This window comes from Alosa pseudoharengus, unplaced genomic scaffold, assembly GCF_046254945.1.
Source record: "Alosa pseudoharengus isolate Yale_2024_CS ecotype anadromous, Long Island Sound unplaced genomic scaffold, YU_APseudo_1.1 YU_APseudo_1.1_scf_14, whole genome shotgun sequence".
Lineage (NCBI taxonomy): Eukaryota > Metazoa > Chordata > Actinopteri > Clupeiformes > Clupeidae > Alosa > Alosa pseudoharengus.
The window spans coordinates 13784390-13810404 of NW_027468609.1; the positions used below are offsets into that span (position 1 = coordinate 13784390).

General features: G+C 40.8%; 1 protein-coding gene across 3 annotated transcripts; it reads right to left on the bottom strand.

Annotated features, from left to right (window-relative positions):
* Window positions 1-876: 876 nt before the first annotated feature.
* On the bottom strand, window positions 877-25730 carry LOC143122912 (voltage-gated potassium channel KCNC1-like). Of its 3 annotated transcripts, none has more exons than XM_076283916.1 (5): window positions 25365-25730; window positions 13057-13625; window positions 9335-10220; window positions 8894-8932; window positions 877-898 (listed from the first exon to the last, which is right to left on the bottom strand). In XM_076283916.1, exons 2-4 carry the CDS (start codon window positions 13579-13581, stop codon window positions 8922-8924), a joined length of 1422 nt encoding a protein of 473 aa, XP_076140031.1. In that variant the 5' UTR covers window positions 13582-13625; window positions 25365-25730; the 3' UTR covers window positions 877-898; window positions 8894-8921. The 3 variants fall into 3 exon arrangements, with proteins under 3 accessions (XP_076140031.1, XP_076140030.1, XP_076140029.1); XM_076283915.1 differs by lacking the exon at window positions 877-898 and adding an exon at window positions 6458-7847; XM_076283914.1 differs by lacking the exon at window positions 877-898 and having other exon boundaries at window positions 6458-8932; window positions 25365-25729.
* Between the last annotated feature and the right edge of the window lie 285 nt (window positions 25731-26015).

The window sequence follows — 26015 nt, forward strand, 5'->3', positions numbered from 1 at the left end:
GACTATTTATTTTCTTCTTTGCTTGGCACAGCTGATCTACAAAGCACAAAAAGGGGCAACATGTGCATGCTGAAGGGCAAAGGGAATATTAAAATGTTTTACATTGGCCTTTTCTAGGTTATGTATTGGTAGACATCCCTGATAACTTAGCCTATACCGACACACTCGCCCACCAAAGCTCAGACCAAAACCTACGCCCTTGGTCCAAGGCCAGCCAGGCATTCGCTTCCTTGCACAACACCTGGAACTCCAACATCATACGGCTGGAAACTAGGTTGTGTATATTTAAGAATAATGTCTATGGGGGAAAACATGTGTGTTTAATACTGTAGCGTTGGCGTAGGAGACTGTGTGCTACGGCTCCCACAATGCAATGTGTGTGAATGTTAGATTGTGTAATGTCAGTTTATTGCATTCTCCTTGTCATGTATGTGTTAGCATGTGTAGTCTTTCTTTGGGTTGACCCTCATGTGTTTACCCCGTGTGTTGTACAGTATGTGACTACCCTGTTCGTGTATTGTGCTTGTTTTAGTGACTTCCCTTGTGTTTCCTTTGCAATGGTGTTTGAGTGTATGTGTGATCCCCGCTTCTGCTAAATAAACCTTTGATTGGACAACTGTGAGTCTCTCATCAATTGTTACAATACATTTGAATTTGAAGATAACACCATACTAGTTAGATAGGCTAGGCCAACTCAAAGATAGCAAATTGTCTATACCTTTCAATGCATAATGTTGTCTTATACCCCCCTCTAGTGGACAAAAAATCATGCCATCCCAATGCAGAAGATGGCAGTGTAACATTTATAGATGCAGATGTTACAGCAAAATGCCCCACTGATGTATCACTGGTTACTACTGCCTGCATTGCAAAACCTGACATACCAAGTGATATTAACCTAGGGTTAGAAAGAAAACAATCTAGTTGGTATTGTTTTTATTTCTTGTAAAATCATCTGACTTAATTTAATACCTGTACGAGTTTGACTTATTTTAAGACACATTATCAAGAAAACAAGAATATTTGGCTGCAAATTTGTCTTGCTAAATTTGACAGAAGAAGAGCAGTGACCGTGTGGAACAAAGCCGCAGTCTACTAAGCTGACCTCTGACCTCGGGCTCTATACTCTCTTTAGTACCAAAGCTTGGGGCTGTTTACTACATTCCTGTGCATGTGTCCTTTATCTAAGTCTGGTCCATTGACTGCTGCATGTCCAGTAAGGTCTTCAGACCATTCATTATGTAACCGGATGCAGAGCACACAGTAGGTTACTATGTCCAGACACATGGCGGCTCTATCTGTATAAATAGAACAGTGCACTGTATTGTATTATTATGACCGCCGCACAGCGAAGCAGCGGTCATATATTTTGGGGCAGCCGTGGCCTACTGGTTAGCGCTTCGGACTTGTAACCGGAGGGTTGCCGGTTCGAACTCCGACCAGTAGGCACGGCTGAAGTGCCCTTGAGCAAGGCACCTAACCCCTCACTGCTCCCCGAGCGCCGCTGTTGTTGCAGGCAGCTCACTGCGCCGGGATTAGTGTGTGCTTCACCTCACTGAGTGTTCACTGTGTGCTGAGTGTGTTTCAATAATTCACGGATTGGGATAAATGCAGAGACCAAATTTCCCTCACGGGATCAAAAAAGTATATATACTTAATATATACTTCATATAGGTTTAGTCAGATTTTCCATCAAGGATTCCCGGGATACTGAATGACCGGGGTGCACGAAACTTGGTGGGCATGTAGCCCCACAAGGATAGCATGGAACCATTGTTTTTCGTTTTGATTCATCGCCCCGCCGCCGGACTGGAGCCTCCCTCAAGGATGCTAGGGCGAACACAGTTTTTTGTGAATATCTCGAGAATTGTAGGACCTAGGAGGTCCACCTTTTTTGTATGTTGGTCTTAAGGGGCCATGTCAACCCATCCCATAACACCCATTTCATGTATAGCGCCACCTAGTTAAAAATGAAAAAGCAAAAATGAGATGTTGTAATCGCAGGTATCTCTGACCTTACATGGTCAAAACTGCACGAAATTGGAAGTGTAGGATCATTATGACACCCTCTGAATGCATGCCAAGTTTTTTGGAATTCCGTTGATGGGGGGCCATACAATAAATTAATTTATGTTACTGTACACCAAGTGGCCTGTAGGTGGCCGAACACAGTTTTCTGTGAATATCTCGAGAACCGTAGGGCTAGGAGGACCACCTTTTTTTTGTATGTTGGTCTTAAAGGGCCATGTCAATGCATCCCTTAACCATTCATTTCATGTATAGCGCCACCTAGTTAAAAATTAAAAAGCAAAAATTAGGTGTTGTAATCACAATATCTCTGGCTGACATGGTCAAAACTGCACAAAATTGAAAGTGTAGGATCATTATGACACCCTCTGAATGCATGCCAAGTTTCGTGGACTTAATTTATGGGGGGCCATACTATAAATTAATTTATATGTACATTTAGTGACTGTACACCAACAGAGTTTTCTGTGAATATCTTGAGAACCGTAGGGCCTAGGATGACCAATTTTTGCGTATGTTTGCCTTCAGGGGCCATGTTAACCCATTCAATATGCACACATGTGCATAAACAGATACACACCCACACACATACATTCACAGTAATCATACGTATGACACATACACACACAGTAGACATATGTACGCATGCATGCACATGCGCACACACAGGCGCACACACAGGCATACACACAAGCACATGCATGCACGCACACACACACACACACACACAAGCATAAACACGTACACGCACACATGCACACAATTCAAGAATTTCTCAGAATTATGAACAGGCAAGATGGGGGTGGGGTTGTATAAAATGTATTTTACATGTGAAATCTATGAACTAATTATGTTTTGGTACTTGGTACTGGTACTAGATACCAGTGAGAATTGAGTGTGCATAATGCAATTCAGTGAGACAGTTAGAATCATATATGCCTTTCACCTTTTGTTTTTAGCCGGCAGCCAGACCAGCAGATACCCTGACTTTGCTGAATTACTGAAGCTAAGCAGGCTTAGTTAGTACTTGGATAAGAGACCTCCTTGGAAGAGTAGGTTCCTGCTGGAAGTGGTGTTGGTGGCTGGCCAGTGGGTGGCACTCTTCCCTGTGGCCAAAAGCCACCAAACAAATATCAATCCCAATGCCCTATTGCAGTGACCGGGACACTGTACTGCAGGAGATGTTTTCCTTTGCATGAATGTTAAATTGAGGTCCTGACTCACCATGGTTGTTAAAGATCCCATGGAACTTATCGCAAAGAGTAGGTGGTTCCCTGATTTGCTGGCTACATTCCCAACCTGGTTCATTCAATTTGGCCTTGTAATCATCCTCCCAGTGTGTAATTGGTTCATTCACTCATTCACTCTCTACCTGAAACTAGTGTGTGGTGAACATTCTGGCACATAATGCCTGTTGTGCATCACTTAGATGGGTGCTACACATTGGTAGTGCTTAGTGAGATTCCACCTCTCCTGTAAAGCACTTTCAGTGTCAAGAAAAGGGCTATAACTGTAACTGTACGTACACACCGCCGCCGACAAAGAAGCTCTGGTCGCCCTGTCAAGGATGCTTGTCAAAAAAGTACAGGGAAGCTTTGGACGCTATGGCCGCTCTGACGTGACAGCATTTTACGTTCGATCATGTTCTATCTTACTTTATTCTATTCGATTGGTTGCTGGTAGTTGGTCGCTGAACCACGTCATAGCTCAAAGTGGCTTGTTTGATTGTTGATTTCTGTCACCATATAACGTTCTCTTTCGTTCCATAACTGTCAAAATTGAACATTGAAAATAAGGGAGATTTCCCGGGGTTCTCACCCAAAATACGGGAAACATTCGGGTTAACATTCGTCCCCATTAACGTTGGAAGGGTTGGAGCAACAGTAGCCTACTTTATTCACATCTAACAGCCTATACTTATTTGGTCAACTTTATACAGCCCTTAAAAAGGCTAAATTTACCTTTGGTTTACTTTTAGTTTACCGTGTAGCCTAACTTTAAACAGTGTGCAATCTGTGCATGCTTAACATAGTAAAGAATACTTGTGCTTCATTCATCCACACATCCAACTCCTAACGTTTTGAGAAGCATTTCTACCAATTGACCTTGATCTCTAGCTTTGCTGTCTCCATCCTTTCTGTTTTTGTTGTTTGCAAAAAAATATATAGTATTTATTGGTAACCAGCAACAAGTGCAATTTGTTAATCGATGTCATTCTCTCTCCTGCGCAAACAAAAATGTGCAAGTAGCAGTGCGTAATTCTGCTTCATAAAGTTGAACAAATTTGGTTATTTCGTATAAATAGACAGTTTATGGTCTGCAGTGTAGAGTTGGTAAGTTATGGTAGGCCAACTTGGAGTGAATATACAAACAGGGGAAATTCTTTGTCTACCCGTAGCTGAGTAGCCTGATGGTAGGCAGGTGCGCACATACACATACGGCCGAACACTGCAAGCGCCAATGAATCGTGCTCTCACGACAACCACGCTGTTAACTTAAATAGGTTAACATCACTCTAAGTTCGCATTCAAGCAAGCAAAACGATGATTTGAAGACATCTGTTTCACTGGAAGGGCAAGGGACAACAGGACAACATAGAGACAGGTCAGATGACAGGACTAATGTTATGAGAGAATTAATATGGGATATTCTACGGGAAAATATTAAAACGGCAAGACAGCGGGGGAAAAGTTAAAATACGTGATAAACCCGGAAAACGTTGGCATGTTTTTCGGCCCCTGTGATTATTTGTGAAATTGTGCAAATGACTGAGGAAGCCAAGAGACCATAGCAACCAGTTCATGTGTTGAATTTGTTATTACCCAGTGTGCTTTGTTGAATGGTCTCAATGTTTTATTGTTTTATTTCATGTGAATACTATTTACTAGAGGAGTAACTAATTTCAAGTAGGCTAATGCAGTTATGCAGGAAGTGTGCATTTAGTTTCCATGCTTATTGTGTTTTCACAACAATGTTAGTGAGTAAATCTACTGAAATGGCCACCATCTTGGTGGAGTGTGATGTGAAAGCAGAGGTTGATTTACAAATGTTCATTTTTGTCAGTGTGTTTTCATAGCGCAAAGAGGTGCGGGCGGAAGACACCGACAAACGGCTGGGAAGGGTCATGTCTTTTTTAGAAATTATTTTGGAGGGTCATTGAAAATTTTCATGCAGGCAAGGGAGGGTCATGCAACTTTTGACTGAAGCACTGAAAATCCCTCCGGTGGCCCCTATATATATTTGATGTTTGTTAACATTGTTAAATGATGGTGATTCACTAGTCCCCTACAGTATTTTGAAGGAAGGAACCAGTTCTGTATGCATTATTGTAACAGATGGGCTAGGTTATTGGTAAAGTAGTTGAATAGCACACTATGCACACACACACATACATGCACACACATGCACGCACAAGAACACAAACACATAAACACACATACACACACCCTCACACACACACATGCACAGAATATAATTCGCAATCTTCTTGAGAATTTAGGTTATACTTGCGGGCAAGTACAAAACTTCTTACAGACGAACTTTGGACTGAACAGGGGGGCAAACATCTCGTCATTACAAGTTTTGCACGGAGCGCAACATACACAGGCTTGATTATGCAAGACTAGGGTATAGGCCTACTACGAAGCACGTTAGACATATCTAGGCCATCTAGACATATCGAAGTTACACAAAGCCTTAACTCGGGGTATAAGTTAAGTGATACTAGGGCCTACTAGATAGATAGATAGATAGATAGATAGATAGATACTTTATTGATCCCCAGGGGAAATTCAAGACTATACTATATATTTATACTATAGCAGTTATGTGATATATTTGTAAAACTAGGCTTCCAGCTCGGATCTGTGCGCGTTCTCGTGTTGGGATGATGTTGGCCAATCGTGAAACGTGGAGATGCACAAGACCGCCTAAACGATTACTTCCGCATTTATGAGAGATAGCGTAATCTAGACTGCGGTCATAGTGTCTAGCCTATAACATCAAATAAATCGACTGTCATCAGATGTTGCATGGTATGCACGTCCATAGTGGCATATTTGCACACACAACATTGTTAAAGCGTCTGGCGTTTGAAGAGGCGAAGCTTCACCTGTAAGATATACGATATGACAGAATCTTACACGTGAGCACATAACCTGCTCCCGACCAGGTTTGGTTGGCAGCATAAGACACCATGGTGATACAAGTGACGCTGAAACAGAGCCACTTTCGAGTCACAGCATACCCTGGCTTAGAGCGCAACATGCCTTGCCACTAATCGAGATTCATAGCATAGCCCATAGGAAGGGAATGGACAAATCAACTTGTCGCGTCTGCGGCAGCCTCAAGTGGTCCAGACACACCCATTATACCTAGCCAACCAATCATTGGTAACTGGAACAAGGGAGAGAATATTATAATTCCTGATCCTCTGAATAAAAACAGAAAATTGCAAAAACAGTTAAAAGATCCATTTTTTTAATTTGTCAAGACGGAAAACAAAAAATTGGATATTTGAATCCATTTTTCTGTTTTTCCAAATGTCTGTTTGTGTTTAGTACTGATAAGCATTACACGGACCATTTCAGCGGATGTTTATACATTTTGTAACTGAGTTGATTGCACTTCTGCGTGCTGTGATAGCCTATGATGACCATTTCAATTCCTCTCCCTGTCTTTTCAGTGGTTTTGTCAGAGTTCTAGGGGCAACTAGTCGTAAACAAAAAGGGCTGTTTGTGTTATGTATAGTGATAATGAAATCCGTTTACAAATAAATACTGAAAACATTTGTTGATGTATTATCTTTATTTTTCATTACATGCAATGTCATGAGTGGATTTAGTATTAAAATAGTACTAAAACATGTATTTAAAAGCACTGATACCAGAGATAGCGTCTGACCTTGACATGAGATATGAAGATGTCTGATTCATTCTGAATCCAACTGCTATCTGAACACTTACAGATAATACAATGTTGCAAACAGTTTAAAATCAATCATGAAGTTTAAAGTCATTCATGAAAGTGTTGTTACTCAATGAAATCAATATAAACAAATAAGATGTTAATGTAGGTTAAGATCTGAGATGAGATTTTTTTATATCTGTACTATTGGTTAGATATAATTGGTTCTAAAACGCATGACTGTAAATACGTATATTTTGAGTCGGCCACACGGACTGCAGGTCAGTGAGAAATAAAACTGCCAGTATAATGTGCAGAAAATGGAGGAGAAAAATAAAATAAAATTAATGTTATAAACCTCGGGTATAAGAAATGTTGGTTACACTTTACTTGACAGTGTTGACATAAGAGTGACATGACACTGTCATGAACGTGTCATAAACAAGTCATAAACGTTTATGACATAACGCTTCTGTTATTAAGTGTCATTCAACTTAAGTTAGGGTTAGGATTAGGGTTAGGGTATGAGTTAGGGTTAGGGTTAGGGTTAAAGGTTAAGATTAAGGTTAGGGTTAATGTGTCATGAAAGTGTCATGTCACTCTTATGTCGATACTGTTAAGTAAAGTATTACCGAAATGTTAAACATTTTAGTTTGGATAACATTACGTGGTCGGATAATAAACATGGGTGTAAAGTGACATTGTCCGGCTTGTTAGCTCATTTTCAGAGTAAATGTAGTCTGTTAAACTATGACCTTTTAGACTCCAGCACTTGGAATGGGATGCATTTCAGATATTTGTTTATATAGTACACCTATATTACAGCTGTGAGTGAATTTGTTTTTGTTTTTATTGGCGTTCGCTGTTGTTTTGAAGAAATGGTCTCCTCAGGTTTGTGATCAGCAATGCTATATCTGTCAACATAAAACACACTACTACTTTTTTATTAGTTTCTCTTTACTCTTGAGGCTGATAACTCTTTCTGTTGTCTGTGACTTCATTAATCTATCAACAACACTAAACCATCTCATGTGTTGAGCCTCCTAAATCTGGAGGTAATCTCTTATTAAATGTTTCAGCTGTGAGACTTCCACTGAGCCGGTTTTCCTTCCTTCTTATCGAAGTGGATTTGTTTGAGACCTCTTTTTTTTTTTAATTATCTACTAATCGATTGACTAATGGATGACCAAAGAGCTTTCTGTTTGGATCATAGTAAACCGAGATAATACCATGGTAAATTGGCCTATGCAAAAACCATGGTTCCTCACACCCAATTAGCATCATCAATTGTCATCATCAATACAAAACCATGGTAACATAGTTACCATACAGTATAATGCTAACATATTTACCGTAAAGTGCCACGTTAAAGCATATTTCCAGAGTAATTTGAAGCTCCCGGTACACTTACTAAGTTCTTGATGCTTTGTTTTATGTGTAGGGACCCTATTCATACTACTGCAAAAGTGAAGTGCTATTTTGAGCATTAGTAGTGCTTAAAAAATGGCGGTTTGGAATGGTGGTTTAGCAAATGGGCCCCTAGTACTTGCACTGTTAGCCATTTGGGCTGTAAGTGCAAATGCCGGTCAAATTCGGTACTCCTTTGAACAGCGTAATCTAGCTCTCGAGGGGTGTTTGACCCGTTGTCATTGTGAAAAAGGTTCAAATTACTCCTAAACTACACTTTAAAACTGTAGTAGTACCACAGTTATGAAGTGCTATAGGTAAACCATGTAGTGCCACGGCTACTAACAAGTGCTATGGAGAGTAGTAGTACCATGGTTAGGAGCATAGTAATCATAAGCACAATGATTTGCCATTGTACAACCATGTTTACTGTATAAAGACATAGGAAACAGTAGTGAATTTTTGTAAAGGTGGGAGTGATCTTCAAACACATGGTTTGGGTTGTTGACCATTCAACATTATCTGTGCTCTACAGTACGGGATGCGAGCCAACCTTGTCCATCAGTGTATGGCCTCCTCGTTCAAACTGCCCCTAAAGAGAGAGAGAGAAACGGAAAAGAAAAAAAAAAAACATGCAGAAGATTTAGAGAAATGAAACATACAGAAAGTGTACAAATATAAGATCTATACTATGAAAAAAGAATACTGGCTTCATTTTAGTTTTAAAATGAGAACAACCAGGATTGTCATAGTGATATGAATATTTAATCTATAAATCTTTTGACAAAATACAAATATAGCCTACTTATCATCAGTAAACACCCTCTTGGAAGAACTTTACAAACTGTAGGTGCTGGATTGAATAGATCAGAATAAACTTACTTCCAACCCTTTATTTGTGTGAATTTCATTATTCTTAATTCAGATGTGTTAAAAAGACCTCATCCTCTAATGAAGTTCCTGAGGATTGTTTGGTAGTTCAACACCTACTAACCTGCACTGCTGCTCTTGGTGTCCTCCTCTGACTGGTTGACCCTGCTGTGGAGGTTCTCCACGCCCCTCCAGACAGGGGTACTGGCCCCCGGTGACTGCTCATCACCCCTCCTCCTCTTGGTCCGTCGTCTCTGCTTGGCCTCTATCAGAGCGTAGTACTTGGCAAACTTGTTGACGAGGATAGGGATGGGCATGGTGATGAAGAGGACTCCTGTCATGGCGCACAGACTGGCAATCACCATAGCAGGCCACGATTCTGGATACATGTCTCCGTACCCCACGGTCGTCATGGTAACCACCGCCCACCAGAGAGCCAAGGGTACAGTTTTGAAATTTGTGGGGTCGTTGGTGATGTGCTCAGCACAGTACATCAGGATGGAGAACACAAGGAGGGCCACAAACAGGGCGATGCCCAGGAGGCAGAGGTCGCAGATGCTGGCCCGCAGCGCATGTCCCAGCGCCCGAACTGCCGTCACGCACCGTGCCATCTTGAAGATCCGCACGAGTCGGATGCAGCGAGCTGCACGAAGACATCCCAGGAAGAACAACGTGGTCCCGGACATCGTCCCGCGCCAACTCACCTCCATGAAGAAGGGCAGGATGGCCACAAAGTCAATGATGTTCAGGACGTTCAGGACGAACTTAAGCTTGTTTGGGCAGCTGATGACACGAATCAAGAACTCAACGGTGAACCAGATATTGCAGACGATCTCCACTATCATTATAGAATTTGTTTGGTAATTGCTGACCTCATACTCTCCCTCACTGTATTCATATTCAACGTTTGAGAACATTGGCCCCAAGACTTCTGGGAACTCCGGATGGGTCCCAAGGCTGAAAGCAATTGTGGACACCAGGATGAAGAGCAATGAGAGGATGCCAATGATCTGTCAATGGAAAGAGCAAACACACAACATCTAGCACAAACTACAACGATAAACATCAGAAAAAAGGATTTCTGTGCAGGTTGTGAAAATGCAAACAATTGCCATAAAAAATAACTCTGGCATACCTAGTTTGTCACAGGTATTAAAAGCATTCAGTATAATGTACAGTTCTTCTTTCATTCATTTTCTAGTGGTTCTCCCAAATCCTGCAAAATCTGTACATACGGTAATCTGAAATGTCATATCCCAAGAAGAAGAGCTCAAATAGCACACCAAAACAAGAGGGGGAGCAATTAGGCCTCTGGTTCTACACAGAGGAGGCTCCTTCATTGAGGAAAGGGAGGAACACCCTCCCTAACATTTCAGAGAAAAATAAAAAATATATAAAGTGAATTACTAATCTGATAAATTACTGTTAATATTACTATTTTTAACACTTTGAATGAACAGAATCGTTCCCCTAGGTCAAAATGCCAACAGCACCCCCTATCGCTATTGAAAATTACTGTATGGAGGAGCTTCCTCCTCAAGCCCCTCATTGAAGTCCATTATAAACGCCTCGGGCCCCAGCGGCTCGTGAATCACGTCGTTTTCAATGGCCAAGGGAGGAAGCTCCTCCGTACAGTAATTTTCAATTGCGATAGGGGGTGCTGTTTTTAGCGGCAACGGTTCAAGAACGTTATCTGCAGTCTACGAATCTTATGTTGAACGGAAAGCTTGTTTTTTGCTCGTGAAATAAACAGTACAATGGAATCAGAGGACAATCTCAAATCTTTTATACATTCAAATACACTGTGAATACACTGATGTATGATGAATGTTTATCAAAGCAGGAAGACCAGCTCCAAAAATTCATATTCCAAAACAAGACGGTAAGGCTAGTGTAGGCTACTGAATGCTACATAGTCAGACAAATAGGCTACTAATGGCTAACTGGTAACGTTAGCACAGAAAACAATCAGCCATAGCCTACTGCTGACCTGTCACATATGTGGACAGTTCACTTGGTGATAAAACATTTTTGGATAGTTATGCGTTGTTATAATCATCCAAGTTATGCTTTCATAAATTCCCACTTAGCTATTACAACCTGTTTTTAAATTATAGCGATTTGGCTTTAAAAACAATAGCATGTTACAAATAGCCACATTTAAGGTCTATTTTTAATGGTAAATAGTTACATGGTTTTATAAAACAAGTGTCTATTTTTATTATTATAGACTTTTCTGCCAATATATTACACTGATCAAAACCTCCAGACTTTCCGTAATTTTTCACATCTGGAAAACAGTATTTCATAACTAGACCTACATATCTTCCCTGACTTCCCAGACCTAAATTTACATTTATTTACATTTACATTTATTAATTTAGCACTATTATCCAAAGTGACTTATATATTTAAATTATATTACAAAGTCCATTGTCCCTGGACGAATTTGGGGTTAAGTGCCTTGCTCAAATGCACAATGGTTGAAGCCAAGAATTGAACCCACAACTTTTCTGGCTGCTGCATGCTTGCCTAGCTCCTTAGGTCAGACCCCCCCCCCCCCCCCCCCTGCTACATAGTACATACTGCTGCTATAAATGTGTCTGGGTAGGCGGCCTACATACTCTATTGTTCACATATGCCACCAACACCATCACAACCTCACATTTGCCACTAACGCCAATCAAGCAGACATTCCTTCCTCCGTTATTTTTTTAACCACCAGCCGCCACTGGTTCTACATAACTGTGTAATCCAGAGGTGAAGAAAGGTGTTTCTTTCAACTAATTAGGCACATCATGTAAAGACATCACTGAAGTCCTGCCTGTAAATGCTTTTTCAACCATGTGACATAACCTATTAAAATAATGTTGTGATTAGGGATGTAACGATTACCGGTATAATGGTAAACCGCGATAAAAATGTTGACGATAATAATTACCGTTTTCATTTCAAACATCATGATTATCATGGTTGATTACTGCGGTGTGGAAACCGTGTGTTTAATCCTTCCCAGCTTCATCCGAGCCTGCTTTTGACATACAGTAGGCCTGGTACAATGAAACAAAACTGGTACCCTACTGATTCTGTTGTCTAATTGATGGTTTTAACTACGATTCGGATTAGGCTACACCTGATTTTAAAAGGCGGAACTTTTTCACCACAAAATGTGCACTGTATCATGTAGCCACTCTGCGTCTTTTTATGTTCGTGTCCACATTAAATCCATTCCACTGACGTTATCAGGAGAATACAGTAGCCTAAAGTTTTATTTTAAACGCTTACTTCAGTCTCACTCATTGCATCCAAATAACAGAAATAGCAAACTCCAAGTTATGGTAGGGTAAGTTAAGCTATAAGCACATAGCCAAACATGAAGAAAAAAGTGAACAGGACACTTTTTGAAACTATTTCAGCTTGTGTAGGCCTATCAGTGCTTTCTGAACATATTGAACACACTTTTAGAAATACCGTGATAATACCGAAAACCGTGATAATTTTGGTCACTATAACCGTGAGGTTAAATTTTCATACCGTTACATCCCTAGTTGTGATTATTTGGGATATTGTTGTTCTAGGCCATCATTGTATAATCCTTTTAATAGGGTGCAGCAGTTACTTAACGCACAGCAGAGCAAGAATAAAATTTTCTCTGAAGAAAATAATCAGACACTTTTATCTTCATCGTGTAGCCTACAAATTGCAGAGACTATTTCCAGAAGAGTTGTGCAACTGCAACTCTGGTAATTACCCAAGTCAACATAAAGCAACTTATCAAGCAAAAATATCAAGCACATACTGTACATGGACTACAGCAATGATCAGAAAAATAGCAAATGGACGAACCATGGCCGTCACAGATGAATGGGGATCATCAAAGAGGGCCCACATCTTTGCCATGCAAGCTGTCTGCATCCTCCCCGGTCCCCCCACCAGGGTGCTGTAGTTTGGGGGTCCCTCGTCCGGCTCAAACTGAGCCAGCGCCTCCTCTGCATCCCGATGCTGTCGGAAGTTCTTCCAGCAACACTGCTCCACGTCGGTCTCACTGACTCCCCAGAAGGAAAGCTCCTCTTCAAACGACTGACCGCATACATCTGCCGCGCAGTGCAGTTTCCCTGTGCGGTAGTAGTTTAAGATGGGGGCGAACGCTCCCGGGTCCCGGTCGAAGAAAAACTCAGAGGTCGGATGTTTCTGTGGGTCAGCACTGGAGTCAGAGACTAGGTTGGCAAGGCGTGTGCCTGGGATGGACATGAGGGTGCTCTTGTAAGTTTCATGTCGCACGCCACCAACATTAATTACAACCCTCTCTGCTTCAGAGGCTGCAGGTCCAACTTGCGTCAGGTGAGTAGGTGGGCTGGTGGCGCTGGCCATTTTGTGGAATTAATAAAGTCCTGGAGGCTGTTTAGTTTTATGACCTGTTTTACAAAATGGATATAAGTTCATTATGTCATCTGTTCTTTAACATGAAACCAGTAACTTAGTTATAGCCTATAAAACTCAAAAAGTAGCCTAGAACATTATCCTTCACATAATCTACTGTATTTGCTGTAAAGGAGTTAAATGACTCAAAATGTCCTACTTTGTATATAACCCAAAGCCCTAGCCCTCATGGCTATTTGAACAAACCCCCTTGAACAAACTTGCTTTCTTCCGATGCTTCAGTAAGCCATCACTCTGTTATATTCTCTGTTATATACTGTTATAAGCTTCATACAACGTAATTCAAATATGTTTATGGATGGTGTAATTAGTGTTCTGATGTGGGTTCACCTTTATTCTTTCGGTACTAACCAGATTTATTATTGAAATATAATTGGTAGGTCTAGTTGTTACATCCTACTCATTCAAAGGGTGGCATTTAGATGTAATGTATGACCAGAGATTGGATTGGATTTATGACCAGCTGGTTTTATTTCAGAAACAGCACCACTCCCTAAATAGTCTAAAAACTACAATTTTGTGAGACTGAATAATAGCCAACTCAGCCAGGGGATTTACGATACAAATGGATAGTTCTCCGAAACTCTTGCAATGCAGTGGTCGCAAAAAGGGGAAAGCATTGTGCATGATTGTTTTATTGGACCCAGGGCCGTAGCCTAGTGCACGTGTGCCCCCCCCCCCCCCCCCCCCCCCCAATATTCAAATATGACCAAAATGTCCCCCCCAATATACGGACATAGGCTGTAGGCTTGGTTTATATTGGGATGTCTAACATGATTTTAACACATATCTCATGTGTTGATTATGGAAGCAGTCTCTTGCTTTCAGATGTTTTTCCAGGTAGGCTAGTGTACAAGTGATGGGATAGACAAAAAATGCTTTTAGAAAGAAGTAGGATTTTGTAGTAGGCCTATTTTGAAAATACAAAAATACTTTTATTTTGATACATTTTTGGCTGCTGTATTTTGTAGCTTATTTTGATACATTTAAGGTGGGTATTTGGTATTTTATTTGGAAATACATTTTGATGTATTTGTGCCCACCCCTGGATGTTGAACACTTAGCCTACTCAAAATGAAACACGACACGGACTGACACTTGTGTCAACTATGCTACTGTTGTTTCTGTGGGCCAAGTTGATTCTGTGGGCACGATGAAGAGAGATTCTGAACACTCGGACACCGTTGCAGCAAGTGCCACCGATACATTTACCACTACTCCTGCAACGCCCAGATGAGCATAAATCTCAACCAGAATGTTTTTTGACACTGCTGCATAAGAACTTCAGTATCAGGTCTCACGATAGATTTGGGAAGATAATGGAAAAGGTTTTTCGCGTTTCTGACCGCAGGATGACCCAAGCTGTCAGAGGAGGCTCACTGAGGCACTGTGAATGCATGAGGTGTTGATAAATAAATTAGGCCTACAGAAACCGTAAATAAAGAAACCGTAAATAATGTCGCATTTCCTATATTTTGCAATATTGCCCATGCTAATGATAAATTCAAGCAATGGAGACGTGGATCGTGTAGGCTACTTTAATAGGGGAGATGGAATTGCACTTAAAAGTGAGAGCAACACAGCACGGGTCGTAAAATGCTTTATCCAGAGGGAGACATTTTTGGATGCAGTGACAAAAAGCCTATCATAGACCTGGCTGGGAAATGACAGTTGTGGAGTCGGCATCCTGTCTCTTTCAAACTAGGCCTACGTTAAAATTGTGTGATTAGCCGCCATAATAAAATCAAAAGACAAATAGCCTACAAAATCGTTTAGGCTATAGGTCCAAACCTATGAGTCCAAGCCAGTGGTCTATGCCTGGCTGTAAGAGAGGGCCAGAGACTTGGAGTAGACCTATATAGCCTAAATGGCTTGCTGTGAACAATTACAGCAGTCTACCTTAGTTGAATCCCGACAAACACGGGACGTATGGTATAAAATTCTCGCCAAAAGTTTTCTGTACCTGTACCAAAGTTTTGTGCTTGTAAGAATATTTTGTGCTCGTAAAAATGATTTGTGTACATGTAAAAATAATTTGTATCTGTAAAAATATTTTGTGCACGTAAAAATGGTTTGTACATCTTCAAATCCGTTTTCTCACTGTGTAGAATTTTTTTTTGTGAATTTGCTAACGATATTTGCACGCACGGATTTTCCATTTGCAAGTGCGCATCTGTTTTCTACAGACATGAAACAGATCTACGGGTACGAAACGAATGTACAAGTACAAAACTTTTTTACAAATTTTCCCAAAACAGCCAATCACAGCACTGCTTACTGAACGGCCAGTCAGCCGATCAGCTCGCTTCTTTAATTCTGAAACGCTGAACGCTGCAGCTCTTGGTACATCCATGTAAACACCACAGTTCAGAAGAGGTGAAACACTTAAAAAAGAAGAGCTATCTTAGCTAACAAGCAAACAGCTCAACTTAACTCTATTCCTTCCCTACTATGAATCTAATATCATTAACTAGAACTAATAAAATTCGGATCATTAGTATTATTATTAATGATATAATTGTTCTGTATAGTTATTGTGTTAGTGTTTTCCGACTAGTCATTCCTCCCTTTTGTATTTCCCACGTTAATGTGCGGTGCTTTCACGTAATGTTAGCAGAGACGGTTGATAGTATCTTTGACGTTAGCTTAGCCCAGCCAATACTAGCCCAGTTAGCTGCCATTACCTATTGTTACCTACTAATTACCTATCCAGTGCTTGCGTTTTAAACTATACTGTTTATTAGTTCTAGTTAATGATATTAGATTCATAGTAGGGAAGGAATAGAGTTAAGTTGAGCTGTTTGCTTGTTAGCTAAGTTAGCTTGTTACCTAAGCTAGCTAGAACATAACAGTTACTGCTACCAAAAAAGTTCAGGGTGGCTTTAGGCTGACTCCCTTCCCTCCCTCCCTTTGTATTTCCCATGTTATATGTGCGGTGCTTTCACGTAACGCTAGCAGAGACAGTTGATAAGAGCAGTATCTTTGACGTTAGCTTAGCCCAGCCAATACTTGTTTCACCTCTTCTGACTGTAGTGTTTACATGGATGTACCCAGAGATGTCCAGCGTTTCAGAATTAAAGAAGTGAGCTCATCGGCTGATTGGCCGTTCAGTAAGCAGTGCTGTGATTGGCTGTTTTGGGAAAATTTGTAAAAAAGTTTTGTACTTGTAAATTCGTTTCGTACCCGTAGATCTGTTTCATGTCTGTAGAAAACAGATGCGCACTTGCAAATGGAAAATCCGTGCGTGCAAAAATCGTTCGCAAATTCACAAACATTTTTTCTACACAGTGACAAAACGGATTTGAAGATGTACAAACCATTTTTGCATGCACAAAATATTTTTACAGATACAAATTATTTTTACATGTACACAAATATTTTTTACGAGCACAACATATTCTTACAAGCACAAAACTTTGGTACAGGTACAGAAAACTTTTGGCGAGAATTTTATACCATAGGGACGTCCCCCGGACCTTATGCGGACATTCACGACGTCCCCGATTGGTCCCGAACGTCATGTTCTCTACGGTGACGTTATTGATGTCCGGAGCAAGTTATCCTTTGGTTATTGCGCGACGTCCGGTGCAGGACTTTCTGGGGACGTCACCGTCAGGTCCCTCGGATGACATTTGCATTTGGTCATTTCAAAGACGTCCTAAGGACCCGACAATAACGTTATACCGAGGACATCAAGGGGACGTTTGTTTATTAAGTACACACATGGCAGCGGAGTTGAGAGAGCTCTGGCTACAGCCAGCAGGATGGAGACATCCACATCTATGCGCGACTTCACGTTATACGTCATTACGTAGCAACATTGAGGTCAGCTAGGATCAACTACACAGCATTCGGAAGAAATGCACCATTGGTGGCCACCGATGAAAGTACAGTAAGTAACATTTTTGGCTGTGTATGTAGCTGATAAAGTTTTCAATAACTGAATGAAACTGAATGAAAAGTTGTCAAATGTTAACGTATAACGTAACGTTCTGGAATTTTTCCTCTGGGGATGAATAAAGTATCTATCTATCTAACGTCTCTAGCTTAGCTGCTCATTAGCCTACCGTAGTCTAAGGCAACATATCAGTTTATGAAGTTGTGCGTCTATGAACAAAGTAGAACCATGGTAGGTTCACTGCAGATATGTGAATTATGTAGCACATACATTTTGAGTTTAACGTTAATGTATAACGTTACAAACTAGGGAATGGATTTTTATCAAATTCATGTTAGCTGATGTGATGCTTGGTGTAACGTTAGCTGTTCTTAGCTTCTAGCTTACAATGTGCATTTCTTCAGATAACTGTCATTACGTGATGCATGTAACATGCTCTAAATAGGCAGTGGTTTATCTAACCTAGTCACATACTTATTATCTGTTTCATTTTCAGAACCACACACACGGCCGAATTGGGGCTGAACCGAGGACTTTTGGAGCAGAATACGATGCAATAAAACTAGAGAAATGTTAAAAACAGACCACGTAGCATTTGTTTAGGGTTGCCTTCTGTTTACAGAGGTAACTAATTAATTTGTAAAGCAAAACAATCTAGCTCTACATTGCAGAAGAAATTATAGCTTCAGCGAAAGTTCTACTAGGAAGACTTAGGGCTCTATCATGACATTCCAAAGTGCATCGTCACTCGTCAAAAGTCTATTCAAATTTAGTAGGATGTCCAGTTCACATTGGGAGGGGTTTCGCTATCAAAAGTGGAGCGCATGGCGTAACAAGGTGTTCCTAGGTCTTTTAATCAGTCATATGGGTGTGTTTGGGGCGTAACATCTTTTTAAACCAATGAGAATGACATCTGTCATTCCCTTTAACAGCGCAACGCGCGATATGTCAAATAAATGCATCGGTATTTTGGCATTCAAAGGCGCATTTGAAGGAGGCTGCTTGCGAGACCGTATAGAATAGTCATTCTTAAACCATGCTTTACTAAAACCTAGCATAGCCTTCACGCATTTGCACTCGTCTATTTGAACTCATTGGCAAAGTGAAACTAACTTCACCAAGGAGTCAGTCAACGACAAGACAGTTGTATGCAGCAGGGGCGCCTGCAGGAATTAATGCTATGGTACGCACACCCATCCCCCCGCCGAAAAAAAAAAAAAAAAAAAACGTTCACGCGTGGACAGTATTTTTCCTTTAGGTTCGTGCATACATAGCATAACAACATCCACATGCAATAATGCAACAACAACGTCTACAGTTACCTATTCATTTGGGCAACTTTATACATCCCTAAAGCTACCTTTAGTTGTGTTATAGCGTACTGTAACGCCTGGCTTTAAACAGCTGTAATGCAGTCGTTCTGACAAGCACGCCAATTGCTTAGCCAACCTTGTTCTTGCCCATCTTGAATAGCTCCTCTAGTTTTGCTGCCTCCATTCTTTCTGTTTTCATTGTTTAAACTTGTGATATCCATGATGAGTATTGAGTTAGTGAATTAGCTCAACATTGTGTGCTGATAACCATATAGAAAGCCGAGTAAAAGAAAACAAGTAGCCTATGCGTGCCTGCGTGCGTATTCTCTCCTGCTCAAACATGTGTGCGCGTTAATTTTGATAACTGTTCACTAACTTTACTTAATAGAAATTTGTAAATAGCCTGATGGCATGCAACTAATGGGATACTGTGCATAGTTGGAAAAGTATGGTAGGCCAATATGGTGTGAATATACACACACACAAGGTAAATTTGTCTCGTTGTTGAGTGATGGTACGCACAGTGCGTACGGACGTACACCTGCAGGCGCGCCTGGTATGCAGTTACTTTCACTGTTGACTGACAATGGGTTACCACCGAAAACATAGGCTGGAAAAAGCAACACTTACCCTAATATTGCTCAAATGACAGAATAAAACAACATTTATTCTGCAGAGGAGTTGCTTATATCTCGTGACAGTGCGTCTTCAGCTGTGCTCCATACATGTCTCTCGCCTCTCCCCTAATCACTTTTAACCAATTTGCAAATGATGGTGAATAACTACTCATTATGAGATGCACAGTATTTCGTAATATCTTTGTTCTAATTATGTTTCCCATTGTAATCGTGCAATTTGTAATGCTTTGCATGGACGTGCACTGGTGTGCGTTCATGAATGATAGAAGGATGGTGCGTGCAGCTGCCAATATGACTCTTAAAATAGCATATGAACAACTCGCGTATTTGACTTCTGACCAGGTTTAGGTGGCGTATGATAGCGATTTTTAGACAACGCGCTAGTCCCCTCCCTAGGTTGTTAATTTTTGTATTACAAGTTTTCTGAAATGTAATTTTTAAATATGCAAATGAGGCTTAATCTACTGAAATATGCGCTAATATGCACACATTCCAAATTTGACACGTACACATTGGATGAAGTCATTTGAGGGGAAAAGTTGTTATACATTATATTTTGAAGGTTCAATGTTTCCTGAATATAAATCCACTATATAACATATTCATTAGGGTACCAGTTCTTAATATTTTGTACTGAAACAATATGCGTCTCAGACACTTCAAAACACCACCGTATGAATGGGGCAACAAAAAAAACATAGATATCACCGTAAAACTCAGTTTTCTGAAATGTTATTTTTACTTATTATTGATTCATACAAGTATCACATGATATTCTGCATTTGCAAGCAGCAGTAAATGGGTTTTCTGATTGCCACCAAGCCTCTTCCACGGCGCTTTCTTGTTCCACTTTTGATAGAATGTGTGTGGTAGTGATCAAACAAAACATCAATTCTCTGGAATTGTGCTCCACTTCTGAGAACAGATTCCACAAAAACATCAGCAAGGTCCCCAAAACTCTTTGCTGCTTGTGGCTTTCCAATGGCAATGACCAGAGATTGACCATCAATGATGAGCATTGGTTCATCCTGAAAGTCTCTGTCATCAAGGTGGTTGGGACATGGAATGCCAGCAGCTAGAATCTTAGTAAACACTGCCTTTGAACCTGAACGAAGCTGTCCATTTACATCTGCCAGAGACAAGGGCACAACAAGCTAGTTCATGCATCATAATGCTGTCAAGATTGACTGGGCGCCCTGCATCATATGCAGCAATGAGGCGTTGCAGAATGTTTTCGGTCTGCCTAGACAGTTTTCACCTTTCCAGTTTTTGGATCCGACTTCTTAACTTCAAACAAAGACGCAAACATGAAATACTTGTTCTTTTTAAGTTTGTCCCTGAACGAGACTCTCCCCCCCCCCCCCCCCAGATGGCAACAGCCTCTCAACAACAAATGTATCTAATCGACTTTGACCTTTCTGTGATGCTGTCAACAGCTCGCTTTCAATATCCTGCGTGGCCAAGTCTTTGTTTGCAATGTTTTGCAGGGTCTGGGACAGGTTGGCAGAGAAAAGGCCAAACCCCTGCAAGACTGCAAGCAAAGCATCTTCATCTGCATTGTCCAGTTTCATTCTGCCTTTTGTCGTTTCACTATGGATGTAGTTATCATCTGGTCCCTGGCCAAAAGCAACTTTAGTGTAATGGGCAAGACTGGATCGGAGGTTGAAAGACAGAGCCCACCTACTGAGTGCTGAGGATGTCTTTGTGATTCCAACAATGCCTCCGCCTTTCTTTCCAATACACTCTAGCCACTCCTGACTATGATCAGGGTCCACTTGGTTGAAGCGGTGTAAAGAGCGTTTGACTACAAAGTTTCCGGCATCAAACTCCGTTTTTACTGGTTCAGGAAGTTGGTGCATTTCATTCAGGTAGATAGTGCCCCACCGTGCATAATTGATGTGGTTATACCGCATGAAAAAGGGCAACATTTTCTGGAATGCACAAAGCTGCAGATCCCAGATTCCATCCCTCCATGGGCGGATTATGAACTTTCGGGCCCCTGGGCCCAGATGTATTGAGGGCCCCCCACTAATTGTCGTATATGTGGGAGGGGGGGGGGGTCCCATGCAGGCCCATGCAGTAATCCATCCCTGCATCCCTCTGTGCATGAATGAATAAAAGAAGAATATGTATATCTGCATGTAGCCCCACCAAAACCTGAAGTTTGGATTAGTGTTAGCTGCAACAAAAACCTCTGTGATCCCTTTCTGTGATTCAGTAGAAAGCAATGTCACAATATCTTCTACAGAGCTATTCTTTGTCTTGTCCAGTTCTTCTTTCAGGTCAGGATTTCTGTCCTCCAGAAACGTAAGCAGTTGAGGAAGAAGTATCCTCCACATGGACTGAAGAGTAAGTTAGTGGGCTCTCATCGCCCTGTTGTAAGACTTTCCTGCCATAACTTGCTCAGCAGTTTTGGAGCCTAAAAGGTTACCTTCAACCCATGCCTCTAACAGTCCAGATGATTGGATGTGCTTGCCAAAGTTTTGTGGTGATACGTAGAAGTTAAATTTTCCCCCTATCTACCAGTATTTTCTCGCCTGAGAGCAAGGCATCCATTTTTAAATGAAAATTCAGAGAAACTGGGGACCTAAAAAAAAGTTATACGGTGGATTTGTATTTAGGACCCTTTGAACTGTCTAAAAATGCTGTATAACAACTTTTCCTCAAAAATGCCTACTGCCTCTTTTCTATGTTTGGTCCAGACTAGAATTAAGGATACTGCTTCTTCATGACTTGTATAAATGTCATTGTAATTTATTTGACGCATACTCGCGTTTAAAAGTGTCAAGCATAGCTGTCCCCGATGTCACAGCAGCTCCTTGTGGAAACAGCAAAGAAGAGTGCATATATCCTGTGAGATTTCTGACGAGGAGCAGATCGAAGATCTCTGCCTTACCAGAGCCTTACTGTTTATGAATAAAAAATTATATGGAATAGAAACATCTGGAATCTATTTATTTCATCTTAAAGTTGGCTACAAAGAGCATTCATAGCCTAGAGAAAACGATAAATTTTTCTTTATCTGCAATGTTCCAGGAAGATAGGCTTACATAGGCTATTCTTAGGCTGTCCCAGTTTGATCACAGGTCCAAGAAAACGCCTTAGAGTGGATATAACGTCAATGCATTCTAGTTATATTTCATGTACTTTATTTCATGTTGAGTTTTGCTTCCCAGCATGCATTGCGATTCATTTACGCATTTTAGGCTATTATTATTTTTTTTTTATTTTGAAACAATATGGTTTGAACAATTTAGCTTAGGCTAGCCTAGGCCTACTCTGATGATGTTTTGAACAATATGCTACGGGATATGCCCATTAAAAAGTGGTATTAGTTTATTAAGAAAAAGACACCGTAGATGTGAAAGTAGCACATCCTAGCCCGGTATAAAGGTCCATGTCTACTCATCATTAGTGTAAATCATAAGGAGGATATGATTTCATACATGACTGGTCGACGTGAAAACATGAGATAAGTGTAATTGATTGTGTAATTGTCAGGCAAATCATAAATGCGAGTTCATGTTACGACACCCTCTCTCCTAGCAGCCTATGAAGCCTAGCCTACAGGATGTAATACCGCAAAATCACGTTTCATGTTTTTTTTTTTTTTACCATCGCGGAAATATAAACGTCGCTGTGACCATTACAGGACGTCCCCTCAAAGTCTCGGGGACGTCTTTTAGACCTCCCGAACACAGGTCCGCGGGACGTCAAGGGAACCCTACACAATGTCGAGGAGGTGACGTTCGCCAGGGGACCTTTAGGGGACGTTGCCAGGACTTTATTTTGTTTACTGGGATATTCCATTTAATCATAGGCTATCGCAATCTAATAGCCTACCTTTGTAAGCTGTGTTTATTTTATATTGCCATCATGCCATATCGATATAAAATATAGCTCAACATGGAAATAGCTCAAATGGAATAATACGAATAAAAAGACATAGCATTCCCAAAAGTATATTTTATTAAAAATTTGTGAACTCTGAACTCTGTGTCTTTGCATACACAGCTCAAGTTGTGAACAAGCAATATCTACAAACAATTTAAAGTTCTGAAACTATGAGAGTTTTATGAATGCTGGAAAAAAACATCTGAAATGACCACCATTCTAACTGAGAACTGTGTGAGCTCTGCTGTCTTTGCATTAACATTTGAACGAGTGAATAAAAAATAGAAATAATTATCCCAGAAAGTCCCAGAAATATGACTTGAATAGAAATTAGGCCTTTAAAACTATTAATGGATACTTTTTTAGAATACTTTGAGCACTGATGCAGTCAGCAAAGGCCAAAACAACCACCAGTTGGCAAAAAAGGTATTACAGGTGTACTGTTTAGACTCACCATAGAGCACAGGAATTTTGAGGGGCAGTTGCTCTGCCCTGAAAAAAGGGCACCCCCCCCCCCAAAAAAAAAAAAAAACGGGCTATATGCAGGACTGAGAATAACAGCGTCTTTTTAAAAATATATACACAAAGAAGTAAAACACTGAAATACAGCAATCACCTTAACTTATAATTATTATTTTCATGCCCACTAGTGGTATTTATGTTCTGCTCAGGCAAGATCTTTGAAATTACCTTTAAAATAGCCTATGTTTTTTTAGATTACAATTATTTAGCATGCAGCTCTTTAATCCTGTATTTTCTAGCATGGTCCTCTCATTTCATCTCGTGATCATCACTTAGGCCTTCCTGTCCTCTGTGCCTCCTCCTGGTCCACATTTTCCTCACATACAGTAGTCTGGAGGCTTATGACTGCTCCTCATCTTAAATGTAATTTAATTATGAAACATTGCCATTAGTATGCTAGGCTAAAATATGAGTCTGATTAATTAATCAATTCGTCTACACAGTGTCATGTCATCTTTATCACAGTGCAAAGTCTCTGTCTCACCTGCTGGTTGGCTTTTTCGCAGCCAACCTGCAGTGATTGCTGCCTCTCCTGAATCTGACTCTTTTCAGTGGGCATCTTGGCTTCAAACAATAGGCCTACCCAAAATACTAGTGATAGGATTTAGGCATTTAACCATTTTGAATAAAATAATTAATGTGATGCATTACTTCCATCATTCATTCTTCTTGCTAAAACGAAATGTGAGAAACTAACTATCAGCAGACATGTAGCTTAGTTCGCCTAATGCCTACCAAAAAATAGTAGGCCTAGCATATAGGCTATGTGATAACGGGCTGCTTATCTGCAAGCTATCTGTCTGATTATTTAGGCTAAACGTGGCAAACTCAGCCTGGCTTTATGAAGATTTTAATTAATTTCATAAAACTTGATGACGAATCGTTTGTCACAAACTCACCTTTTCCGACAATGTTGAGTCGTATGACAACCGCGACAATTCTAGGGCCGCTTATGCAGGCTCAGCTCAGGTGCCGGTCGCGTGCAGCGCTGCAGCCACGTAAACAGAGTTTGCCCTTCCCCTACTGACTTTCACTTTCGGTGCCCGAATGGAAGTGAATGAGGCTTTGTTATTTTTTTTTATCTAGTCCTACGTGAAATTCTGCATCCATTGTACGATTTATTTATTTATTTTCCCTATTGGAAGGGCAACATGAGTCAAGAAGGGAATATGGGCAGTTGTCCGGGCAACCTGAGCAACCCCCCTGTGCACGTCCCTGCGTAGGGCAACTCCTGGGCGGGCCGGATGCTATATAGGCTACCACGGACATGTTTTGAGGGGCCACCCAAAATAAGGTGCGGGCAGTAGTTTGGGGACTACAGTTTTAAACCTGTTAAAAAAAAAACCTTAGGTGTAACCACTGCATTCAGGATTGGTTTAGGTTCATAATTTCGTCATATGATCTGCAAAACTGTTGAACAGATCAACATTAAATGATGTTATGTCTTACCTTCTTATGGTCCAAAATACACTGTCCAGACACGATGGATCTGCTCGAGCCAATTCACATATGCCAAGTTACTCTGGTTTCCAGGCAGGCCTATACTGCAGTAGGCTATACTGCTTGTTTCCTTGCCACTATTGCCAAACGTTGGACTCGTCGGACTTAGGACAAACATAGGCTACACGATCTGCAAGACTCAGTCACCGATTTAGTCAATGCCAGCTACCCCTTAACTTTTACTTAGGCTCCTTCTTAACTAAAGTCTAAAGTCAAAAATCTAAAAGATTGAATAGCTTAAGCCTACATATTCACCGTACTTCCTTTCCCCCAAGAATGAAATGTGCGCACTTGGCGGCCGCAGATGTTTTGGATCAACCGCATCTGCTTAGCCCACACACACAGTGACAGTCCCTCGACCCCTCCCCTAGTCCATACGCCAGACCCCCTGATTTTGGTCCATTGAGGTTAGCTTTTTACTAAGATACGATGCATCGTAATGTGAGTTGTAGGCCTAATGTGAAATGTTCTGGGCGTGCATTTGGGCTGGCTATTCGAGGGGAATATGCAACAATTTGACAATTTGCGTATACAGACAGCTGATAACCTGATACAGAAACACTGGATAAATTCAGGATACAAAATATTTTTGTTTTTCAT